Consider the following 12887-nt stretch of genomic DNA (forward strand, 5'->3'; position numbering starts at 1 on the left):
ACCTGTCCTCATTGCAAGGCCTCCCACTTTCTTAAACACTGCCCCAACCTCACCACCCCTCCTGTAACACCTACAATGGCCCCTATCCCACCTACTCCCACAAGTGTAAAGCTAAACCCCCTCCTGCTACCCCTGAGCTTACTGACCCTGTCCATCCCATTGATCCCCCCCCCCCCTCCCCCGTCCACACCAACAATTCCCTCCGTCCCACCCCCCACAGCTGAAGACATCATCTGGTTCCTCACCATAGTCCTCCAAAACATTCACCCTTTCCAGCACCGCCACACCCTCCAACAAATATCCTTCGCTGCCCACTCCGTCTTACACCTTCTCCACTTACTCCCACAACCAAGCCCACTTCACCTTCACCTGCCTCGACACCCTCCCCTCTCTTCAACCCCCCTCTGCTCCCCTCACGGTGCAGCATGAGTGTCGCATCCTATTCCAGTATGTCCGCTCCTTCCACACCAACAAATACCTACTCATGAATACCCTCTCCCACCATTGGGTCAACACCTTCCTCCTGAATGAAACCTTTCTCCAGCTCCACCATACTATCCACACCTCTCCCTATATCCTAAACCGCACTGATGCTCCTGGTCCTAGGGCACAGGGTGGAGTCGCCATTGGCCACCTTAAGCATATCTCCATCCGGCCACAACCCCTCCTAAATTACCCCACCGAACACCTTATCCTCAACATCATCTTCCCCTCCCTCACAATGATCTGCACCACCATCTATGTCTGCTCCATTGCTACTCTTCCCTATGACTTCATCTCCCGCATTGACCACACCTTCTCCACCTATGTGATTGCTGCTGACATTAACATCCATAGCCGCTCCCCTGCCGCCCTTCAGCAGTGGTATCAGTTCCTCTCCATGATCTAAGGTGACCTTATTCCCCTTCGCCAGCACGCCTGTCCCGAAAGCAACATCATCCCCGATGTTGTCATTGCCTCCGCCAACCTCCTTGGGTGTATCACCGTCGACATCCTTGAACCCACAGGCAGCAACCACCTCCCCATCCTTCTCACCATAACGTCTGCTCACCATATCCCTCCGGCTCCCCACCCTGCACCCCTTCCCAAGGTCGTCCATGACTACCGTCGTGCCAACTGGGATGCCTACTGGGAACCCATCGTCACCCAGGTCGAAAGCCACCCTCTTACTTATCACCATCCTGACGATTTCATCCACGCCTCGTCCTTCCTTCAGACTGTAATTACTGACGCCGTGGAGGCCCATGTTCCTTCTAAAACAATCCAACCCCACCGTCCCACTCTCCCTCCATGGGCTGTCCTCCTCCTCCGCGAATCCCGCCGCCTCTATCGCTCCTTCCTGCACACTTGTGACAGGGATACACTCCATCATCGGCAAATGCAGGACACCCACAGAACCTTATTACAGCAAAGAAATACCTGGACTGGTGCCAGACCTGTACACAACCCAACACCACCCTTCCTATCAACTCCTCCAAGTACTGGTCCACCTTCCATCACCTTACTGGTTCCCATTCCACACCCCATTACCCCCTTCTCCGTAACGACTGCCCCCTTCCTGACAACCTCAGTAAGGCCAACCACTTCGCTTCCCACTTTTCCAAGGTATTATCCGTCCCTGACGATCCCCACTTTGATTATTCTCTTTTCCCCACCGTTATGGAACGCGCCGATACCTCAGTCGCTCCACTTGCTCCTGGTCTCCAATACTTGGGGCAGTTGGCCCCCCTCTGTCTTGAACACTCCAATCACAGCACAAGACATTAAACTTATCCTCCAGTCAAAACGCAACATGACCCCTGGTCACGACTGTGGCATCTACCACCACCTTAGAGAAAGCCCCTTCTCCTTCCTGACTGTCCTTGCCAATCTCTATCACGTCATCCTCTCTACCGGCTTCTACCCCGACCTGTACAACACTTCCCACGTCCTCTTATTCCTCAAACCCGACAAACCTCTTCCTATCGTCCCATGTGCCTCATCTCCGTCTTCAGTAAGGTCTTTGAATCCATCCTCTCCCGTCGTATCCATCAGCACCTTCATCAAAACCACCTACTCCCCCTTACCCTGTGTGGCTTCCGACCCTCCTCCTCCACTGAACACCAACTCCTTAACCTTGTCCACTTTCTTTCCCTCCAGCTTAACTCCCATCACTCCGCCAATTTTGTTTCCCTCGACCTCCAAAATGCCTATTACCGCATATAGCATCCCGGTCTCCTCTTTAAATTCAAAACCTATGCTTGCCTGTCAATTTTGTCCATCTGGTCACTTTCTTCCTCTCACACCATCCTTCCTACGTCATCATCCACAACACCAACTCCCGTATCTTTTATCCCACTGCTGGCATGCCCCAGGGCTCCGTCCTCTCCCCTTTCCTCTATCTCCTGTACACCGCTGATATGCCCAAGCCACCCCCCACCTGTCCACCTTCTCCAATATGCTGATGACACTGCCTTCCTGGCTCTCTATCCTACCCTTCCAACGGCACCAACGCTCCCTCCAAACCCACCTTAACCAGTCCACCACTTGGTGTAACCAGTGGTTCCTTCATCTCAACCCCTCCAAAACCCAGGCAACCATCATAGGCCGCACCACCCACTACTTCCGTCCCCATGATTTCCACCTCACCATTTTTGGTCGTCCCATCCAGCTCACCCCCACCCTAAGATACCTTGGCCTCACCCTCAACCGTCGCCTCACCTGGACCTCTCACCTCCTGACCACCCAGCAGAAAGCCCATTCCTGCCTCCGCCTCCTGAAACTCCTGCCTGGCCAGACATGGGTATTGCATCCTTCCACCATCCTCAACACCTACAAATCCCTCATCCATCCTATCCTCTGTTATGCCAGCATTGCCTGGATCTCCACACCCACCCGCTTTTACAAGGCCCTCCAAATCTTCGAACGACATGTGCTCCGCCTTGCCTTCTGTATCTGCCTTCCTTCCCCCACACAGCTCCTGTATGACCCAATCCCTTTCCCACACCTCCTTTTCCTCCAACATCTCCGCATCCTTTTCACTGTCCGCAGGCTTGATCCCCCCCCCCCCCCCCCCTCTGGCTTCCTCCTTCCTCTCTACCCCTCCCCCCCCCCCCCCCCCAGTCATTGCCGTGCCTCTATCGCTGTATCCCTTCGTCTCTCCACCTCCACACCCTCCATTTCCTTCACCAGGGCAATTTCTAGCACCTCCCCTCCCGGATGTTGAACTTCAACGTGACATCTACCCTTTCTTCCAACTATAACCTGTACTTGTAACACCCCCACCCCCCTTCCACAGGGCCCTCTTTTTTTTCCTCTCCCCTCCTTCTCCCAAGAGCGGATTTTTTTTCCTTCCCTCCCTGAGTCCCTGCACCCCCTCCTCGACTGCTTCCCTCCCACGTCCTTCCCTCCCCAGCCCTCTTCAGCGCACTCCTCGCCCGTCTCCCCCCCCCCCCCATCTCCTCCCCACACCACCTTCCCTTCTTCCCTCCTCTCTCGTCTGTCTGCCCCTGGCAGAGCCTCTCTGCTCATCGGCGTCAGTGTTGTGTTTGGTGCTGTTCTCCTATGCATCATGAGCTGTGATTTTAATTGCGTGCTAGACTTGTACATAAAGTTATTGTCAGTGATTGTTATATGCTACGCCGTTCGTCGATACTTTTATGGTCCTGTGTGTGGTTTTGTTTTGTGTGCGCCAATTTTTTACAGTTTTTATCTCCATTTTACAGCGCCGGTAAAGCTATTGTCCCGCATGATCGCGCAGTCTATGTGCGCATAACACAGCGTAAAACGTATCCTTATGATCGTACTTGACTGTACTAGAGACAGCTTCGCTGCAGTCCCGTGTGAGCGGAAATCCAATGAGGTTCCAGCAAACGCGGAAGAATACATATTGAAATGTTTACATCAGGTTTATTCTTATAATTAATTAGTACTGTACCTGTTATCATTTACCTCATAGTAGCTTTTGCTGTAGTACTTAGCAGACCTGTTCCACTGGAACACACTAGCTTGTAGCGTACATTTTGTATGTGTTTACAATCTGTACACTGTGCTGATCTGGTGTTGGCACACGTAAGGTATCGAACGGTTCACATATTTTATTTTGCATTCTTATTGCCTCCCAGTAGTTTAATTATTTTATTTTCGTTCCCATTTAGATTGTTTTGTCTGGTAAGGCATCTTACAAGCAGATGCCTCATCCAAATGATTTTTATTCTTATTTTATGTCCTATTGTGGCAACTGACAAATGAAGCTGCTGCTGCTATTTTTGTACGTTAGTTTCCACATATATTATTATCCTTATATGCATGGATGCACAGTTTTGAATCGTGCTTCATTATGGTACCATCTGTTACATTAAAAATTTTCTGTTCTATGCTTTTCATATAATCTGATGATGCCTCACAAAAACAAAATGTGTAATTGATAAAAATAAAAACCAGTTTGCAACCAAGGCTACCTTAAAAACAAAACACAACACATTAAAGATGAGTGTGTGTGTGTGTGTATATATATATATATATATTTTTTTTTTTATCAGTACCCCCTGTTTTAGCATTTTTATTTTTTCCTGATTATAGTGTTTCATTCACTACACATAGGCTGTTTCTTTATTCACTTTCTTTGGTCCTAGTATACAGCCCACTTTTACTTCTCACTTATTTTTATTACATCTGGTGCTGGTAGGTAGGTAGGTACGCAGGCTGGCTGGCTGGCTGGCTACAAGCCATCTACTCGCTTCCTACTGACCAATACATGGCCCTTACTGGCACTGAGGCAGAACCAGAATCCATCAGACCTCCACCCTGACATCCAATGAGCTCTCGCTTGACACCACTGAAGTCACAAATGGTGGCAGTTTGGGGTCAACGGAATGCATGCTACATGGTGTGTGGCACAGAGCTGTCCCTGAAGTAACTGATTAGTAACAGTTTGTTGAGTCACTGTGGTGCCCACTGCTGCTCCAATTGCTGCTGAAGATGCAGTATGATGCACCACAACCATATGCCGAACAAAATAGTCTTCCCTCTCGGTAGTGCCACATTGCCATCCATAGCCTGGTCTTTTGTGGCTGTACATCCTCGTGACCATCACTATCAGCAATCGTGTACAGTGGCTACATTCCTGCCACGACTTTCTGCAATATCACAGAAGGAATATGCAGCGTTCTGTGGCTCTATCACGTGACCTCATTCAAATTCAGTGAGGTGTCGATAATGGTGTCTTTCTCGCCTTAAAGGTATTCTTCACTATCCTGATAGTGGTGCTGCTAGTGCCACTCTTACGCGACTGGTGCGAAATTTGAATAGCCATCATCTTCCAGATGTAGTAACACACCTACCAGCTTTTGTTTATGTTGCAAAACATCTCATTGTTGGTTTTTTTTTCCATCAATGTATATGTGAACATTGGTATTTGTATTGTGTATGTCATTCTAATGCTGACTAAGCTTTTTATACTATGACTGAGTTGGCTCTTTAAGACAAGTCTATACATTATCACTAATCTTTTCGTGGCTGGTATCATTCTCCTACCACACTTCACCTGTCATTTTATTGCTCACCTTTTAGATATTTTTTGTATACTTTGCGTACCCCATTTTAGTTGTATTTTTGTTTTCTATCTTTTTATTCTGAAACACTGTTACATTGATTTTTTACGCATTTTATGCCAAACACTCATGTTAATACGTTTAAATATACTTATTATATCTAAAAACAAAGACTCTGTAACTTACCAAACGAAAGCGTTGGTACGTTGATAGAGACAATAAAACACACACACACACACACACACACACACACACACACACACACACACACACACATTTCAAGCTTTCGCAACCCACGGTTGCTTCATCAGGAAAGAGGGAAGGAGAGGGAAAGACGAAAGGATGTGGGTTTTAAGGGAGAGGGTAAGGAGTCATTCCAATCCTGGGAGAGGAAAGACTTACCTTGGGGGGAAAAAGGGACAGGTTCTTAGATCTGTAGTTCTACTTTGTATCAATCTTGTGAACCACACTTACCCGGGAAGATGGACCAGTCAGCCCATTTCCTGCACTTTTTCGGCTATCTATTTTGGTTCCCCACCTAATTGGCACCCACATCAGTCACTTCCCCTGACACTGTCAGCTGGCTCCCTTGCTGGCTGCACTAGTAACTTCTGTGTCATTCAGTCAAGGCAGGCGAAACAGCTGGAGGAGGAGATTCTTGTTTAACGTCTTGTCAAGAGGGTCACTAGAGGCAGAGCACAAGTCCGCATTAGGGAAGGACAGAGAAGGAAACTGGCTGTGCCCTTTCAAAGGAACCATCCTGGCATTTGCTTTATGATATTTAGGGAAATCACGGAAAACCTAAACCTGGATGGTTGGATGCGGGCTTGAACCATAGAGTTGCTGGTCCTACAGTGAGTGCAATTATTTATTTATTAGTACATTTTTGTCCAGATCCCTCCCTCTATGTCAGCGCCTTTGTTTCAGTCCCATGTGTGTGTTTGATGTGAGTGTGACCCCCCCCCCCCCCCCTCCCCAACCCGACTGATGACTGACTGGCCTGACTGCCACACATTTCTCTCTCCATAATTGTGTGTATACTACTTTTCACACCTTTACCTTTCATTTTGGTATGTCAGCCACACAGTTGTATGCCAGTAGCTCCTCTTATTCACAGTTGGTGGCACCTGAAAATGAAGCTTTGGGCTTCAAAACAGGTCATGCAATAAAAAGATATTACTGGCAGCTGAAGTGGATTTTTGATTCTATTATTATGTTCCTCAATTTCAGATGTTCGCCTGATCGAATATTTTAAAATGTTTAAACGAAATTAAAGCTAATGCTAAATATTATACACATTTTAATTAAATACAAGTAGATGCACATTTGAAAATTATACATCCAACATTTATGATGAATCATATTGATCTGACTTTTTACAGGTAAGGTTTCCATCTCCCCTTCCACATTTCTTTTCATCAAGACATAGAAACTGTGAAAATTTGGCAACTGGTTGAAACATTGGATGGTTCTGTCTGAAAGACTTCACTATAGCTGCTGAGAACAAATGGCTCTGAGCACTATGGGACTTAACTGCTGAGGTCATCAGTCCCCTAGAACTTAGAACTACTTAAACCTAACTAACCTAAGGACATCACACACATCCATGCCCGAGGCAGGATTCGAACCTGCGACCGTAGCGGTCTCGCGGTTCCAGACTGTAGCACCTAGAGCCGCTCGGCCACTCCGGCTGGCTGCTGAGAACATTCTTCATCAGATTAGACTAGAATTTTTTGGGATATAGATTTTGGAACCATTCTCTTACATCTGTTACCCTTTTTACTTGAGCACTTGTGTCTATCAAATTCCTGTTATTACATATTAATAACAACCTAAACTTGTCAGTTCACATCTGTAATCTCTGTAAAAATTCTGCAGCATTTGCCATTCATTTGATTGCATCTGTGATGCTAGTAAACCTCCAAAGAATTTTTTTAAAAAAGACCTTCAGGTACATAAAGCCAACTTAAATGATACAAGATTCATTGAATTGCTGTCCTACAATTAAATCTGAATGATAAAGTAAAATAAAATTGATATAAATGATGATGACAACAACAACAGTACCTAAATCTTCAGTGCAAAGCTAAATTTGCCACTGTAGTTTCCTGTGCAATCGAATTAGAACCCACAGAAATTTCAGCAATTTGCTACACTTTTCATGCATAATGTCCTCACTAGGAAGATGTAAATGCACACAGGCTAAATAATTTGCAAAATTTATTTCATCATGTGCCAAATAAAATTTGCATTTCACTGAACATGACAATATTTACATTCCAAAATTTACAACTGCTCCAAATAAATACCATAGCATGACATTTTGGTTTATTACCCAGAGTGTCTGCAATGTGTGTCATAACCAGTAACTGCGTTACATTTCCGAGATTCTTACAGAACTTGGTTTTCAGCCTGGAAACCTAATATATCAACACCTGGCAACTTTGTCTCTTTAGATGAGGATGTCAAAAACACATGGTCACACTTGTGAGCAAGAAACCTACACTGAAACAATGTGATTACTATCTATAATTTTCAGTTCCTTAACTTTTATTAGTTCTCTAACAGAAACCACCTATAGAAATAAAGACAGATAGTAAATAAATAAAACAAAACAGGGATCTGGAGGTGTCTCATCATGATTGATACATTTCTCTTAGCTAGAAAAGGATCTGGTAGAAAGAACTGGTAGTCGCAAGCCTGGAAAATTTTTCTTTACAGTAAAGTTTTTCCTGTTTCCCATTTCTGGTGATCTAACTTACAATCGAAACTGTCTGAATCATTAATATCTAAACAGAACAACAAATGCCAACACCCTACAGCAAACTGCCACTGCAGATGTATGACACAACAAACTAACTGCTCACAGAAATACCAACTTCACAGTCAAATTAACAGAGCACTAATTGGCCGAGAAAGGCAGATTACCATCAATCCATGTTATTATCCACAGAACTCTAGTAACAGGGTGACTGAACATATCTGCCATAAACTAAAATACAACTGTTGTTCAATGTAAATATTTTGAACAGTTCTCAAGTAAACGTTTCTTGAGCTACAACAAAATAATGCATAAATTATTATTATTATTATTATTATTCCTTTAATGTTCAATTATTGAAGTCAAATATGAATAAATTTAGTACTGACGTGTACTCTTTCTTGTTTTACACTTTTATTGTGGGTTAGAACTTTAATACCATTTCATTGCAATTTATTCTATCACTTAAATTTTGTTAACAAACTGAAAAAAACTGGGAATTTACTTCTGATTGGTGACATTGTAACAGTGTGATTGTGCACTTTTGTATTTAGAAACCATAGCAAGGAAAATAGCAATAAATTTAGAACTATACCTGTCTTAGCATCAGATCCTTCGATAACTGCAGGATGACTCACTCTCAGTGACTGCTACAGGACATAAAAAATATTTTTTTAAAAATAAATCATTACTCTGTACCACATGTATAAGGAAAAAGAAGTAACAAAACACTGCCAGCACTAAGCACCAAAATAATAAAATTATTTTGTTTCTGAATTAACTAACTCTCTGGACTAGGTTACACACACACACACACACAGATTTATACAGGGTGATTATAATTACAGTTCAAATGCTGTAAAAACAGAACCAATGCTGAGAATGATGTTAAATTTAATGAAAATTTTACTACTAGATGGCACTGTAAGCAGCAGAACATGCAAAAATAAGACAAGAGTGCATGGCTGTTCTCAGTTAGCATCTGAGACACTCGGCATCACTGTCTCAATACAGGATTGCGCACTACTGGTAAAGCTCTTTTTCAAGAATGGTAACTGTGCGCCAGTAGCTCTGCAGAAGTTCTGGACACTCAAGCATATGAAAAATGGCACTGGTCCAACGTCTGTCAAGGGTCTGCAGAAAATGATTACAAAATCCGAAAACACAGGTTCTTTTGAAGTGCAATGTGGCAGAGGGAGGAAAACAACTGATCAAACAACAACAGAAGATTTGTAGGAGGGGTCAAGTAGTGGTCTGAAAATATGCAGTGCACGGGGAATTGCCCAAACTTTGGACATACCAAAGCATAAAATTCTACTTAACATCCTGCATGGCTATCCATACGAAATTAACCATATTCAGGAGCTGCTTCATTGTGAATTGCCCGTATAAGAAACAGTTGCTCTTGAATTTCTTGCTCACATAGAAGTAGACAACATGGGTTGATGTATGACATGACACACAACATTTACCTTTCTAGTGCTGACTGCAGGAATGATCACTTCATCCAGCACACAGTCTCCACACACTCGGATGTGCATCTTCCTGTCCACAGTATCTCACCTCGTCTAGCATTATCTTCGAGTGACAGGTGAACCCATTTCCATCTCCAAGGACAGATCATTTCACAGAACTGCAGAATATGAGCAACAGAAAATCTGCTCGCACATCAACCAGCACCAGTTTAATCTGTAAAGGTAACTGTGTAGTGTGGGTTGATGACATTGTTTATCATAGGGACACATTTTTTTGGAGACATGAGTCCTGTGGGGCCTGTGCCCTGTACTGGCACTGGTGCATGCTATGAGAGTCTTTAGCTCACCATCATTACAACTCTTCAACAGTGTGGACGTGTGGTAGGAAAATATTTAGGCAAGATGGTGCTTCCTAATACATTGCACAGCCAGTGAAGCAGCTGCTGCAGGGCATCCAGATCACTTAATCTTTATCTGTGTGACCTCTGGCTGTCGTGTAATCTGGAAGATGATGTATTGAGTTCTCTGGTTACAAATATAGTTGAACTGAAGGTATGTGTTAAGCAACACATGCAGCATGCAACCCCTGAGATACTCCGATCTGTTGTGAAAAACGCTGTTTCTCAATTTCAACTTGGGGCACAGAACAATGGACAGCATATTGAACATATCTTGCACCAGTCTCACAACAATTAAAAACAGATCTCATCACTGCTTTTTATGTGGTTCTTGGCCTTAGGATAGTCAAATACCTATTTTTCCCATACAATGTGGTACAATCTTGCTGTGGTGGATGGGCATACTTAACAGTGCCACAACTGTTGAATACCAAACTTTGCGGTCATTTGCAACTCACACCAAAGCTATCATACCACAATTCATATGTTATTCGTAGTCAAACCCATTTACGTAATATTTCATACTGGGCAGAGGTTCTCTCTCTCGCGCTCTCTCTCTCTCTCTCTCTCTCTCTCTCTCTCTCTCTCTCTCTCTCTCTTCCACATTTTCAAATTAGAGCTGGGCCAGAATAAGTTTTTCAGGCTCCTGTAAGACTTTATATTTTCAATAGGAAACACCATGACTTGAAAGAGTATATAAGAGTAGACTGATGGATTTGATTACCTCAGATTGAAGATTTGGATCTTCCTGCAAGTTACATACAGAATCCAAGGTCAAATTGGCTTCTTCACATGCTCTCCAAAAGTTATAAAATTCTTCCACTTTATTACTGCAAGACACACATATAAGCTTAGGAAGACGATCTCCTGGATGCACCTACACAAAAGAAACATTTATACAATTAACCTTCAGATCTTAGAATTCTGGAGCCCACTACTGTACAATATATAGCTAAAAAAATGAGAGCACAGTTAATGCTCCAGGTCCTCCCTCCATTTTACAACATACATGATGCAATTGCTGAAGCAGAAAGTCAACTCTGCAGCAACACCAAATGTAACTGGTAATAAATGCCAGGAACTTTTTAATTTTTTTTCCCCCAGTGCAACAAGTGTCTTCACACAATAATAGTGTGAATCTGTACCTTTGTTAGTAAAATCATCTGGATCACCAACATGTGACAACTGTGAACCACACTTTCTACTCCATGGTTGGATAGCAGAACTGATGATTATTATTATTATTTTAGGTCAGAGGTGCTCAACATCATGATCATCAGCGCCCTGACAAAAAGTCAGCATGCCAACCTCATGGGTGGTGATGAAGGCTGTGCAGTTTATGCAGAGCAGCAATAAAGTCTGCCTCCCTCCCCCACCAATTCAGGGTTGAGGCCTGACAGTTCACAAAACTTCACCACTCTTGTAACACTGAAATCAGTACTGGCAAGTATGATGGGCAGATCTCTATCGAGACTGAGGGCTACCTGATAACAGTATATAAGACACACATTGCCAAAATATGCTCAGCTAAAAGTGGCACACCACAAACCTCAGAGTGGTGGATCCTCTCGCCGTTTGAGGAAGCAGTGTGTTAAAGGGGTATATGCGATGCACAGTCTGGTAGGCAGAACTCCTTCCAGCAGTGCAGATGTCATGAAGTCCGTCATGCCTGTGTGGTCGATTTGAGGGACCACAGTTTTTTTCTGTCACCTTCAACCATTCAGTCCCCGGCTGACGCATGACGTGTCTGTCACAAAATGAGATGACAGCAAGCAACGGGACGGAACACTGACAGACACCACCATCCCGAATGCTTCTATGGCCGCTTTGTCAGCCGTGTTTTTTCCCTGTATCCTGATGTGGCCAGGTACTCAGCAAAAGATAACCTCCTTGCCACACCACAGGAGTTGCTGTAAGGAATCATGGATGAGCTGAATCAACTGGTCTGCACTGGGTGAAGTGCTTGTAGTGCAGTGTGCAGATAAGAAACGAACAACAATGCCTGTGAAGCCTCTGCTGTGTCATAATAATGCCATATAACTCCGCATCATAATTTGTAAATTGTTCCAGAAGATGCACTTTGAAAACCATATTAGGGAAACAGTGGAAGAACTGAGGACATCCTCTTGCTCGGGTCCACCTGCATATACAATGATAAAACTGTGGTACATTCTTAAACTGGAAGAAAATAAAGTTGTAAAAAACGTAATCCTGAGTACAAGTTTTCTTGTACCGCGTCATGCTTAAAATCACTTTGGGCCTCTGAAGACAGCAAGGGGGCAACATGTTCCATCCCTGGCTGTGTATTCGGAGGTGTGATAGATCCAGGTCATTGAGATAGTCAATGGCACATATTCTGAATGGCTTGGTCACATGGGGCCAATTCCTGAACAGCCATTCAAAGTTGGGTTGGGCAACTACACTAAATGGCAATAACTGAGGTGATGCTGAGACTTTCAGTGCCTGTTGAGCCAACAAGATAAGTCACCAAATGCAGAGTGGTGGTTCACCATTCTCTAACTGAGCTGGTCCGAAAGGCTCCAGTTGATATCCGAATGTCCTCATGATGGACAGTGCCTAACATTTTATCACAGAACAAGCTGGGCAGATTTGTACAATCGGCAGTTTGGGTCTACAGCAATATCACAGCTTCATGGCTAGTAGTGTCCTACTCTGCTATTCCAGCTTTCCATCTCAACTAGTATGGTGCATGCCAACAATG

At 44.1% G+C, this 12887-nt stretch overlaps 1 protein-coding gene across 1 annotated transcript in view; it reads right to left on the minus strand.

The window, feature by feature from the left end:
* The window catches only part of LOC126469793 (zinc finger protein 257-like), an 89465-nt gene that overhangs the window by 32255 nt on the left and 44323 nt on the right, over nucleotides 1-12887 (minus strand). Inside the window, exons 2-3 of the mRNA XM_050097045.1 lie at nucleotides 10890-11042; nucleotides 8888-8942 (exon numbers count right to left, since the gene is read on the minus strand). Coding sequence (XP_049953002.1) covers nucleotides 8888-8942; nucleotides 10890-11042 — 208 coding nt within the window. The remainder of the gene's footprint in view (nucleotides 1-8887; nucleotides 8943-10889; nucleotides 11043-12887) is intronic.

This window comes from Schistocerca serialis, chromosome 3, assembly GCF_023864345.2.
Source record: "Schistocerca serialis cubense isolate TAMUIC-IGC-003099 chromosome 3, iqSchSeri2.2, whole genome shotgun sequence".
NCBI lineage: Eukaryota > Metazoa > Arthropoda > Insecta > Orthoptera > Acrididae > Schistocerca > Schistocerca serialis.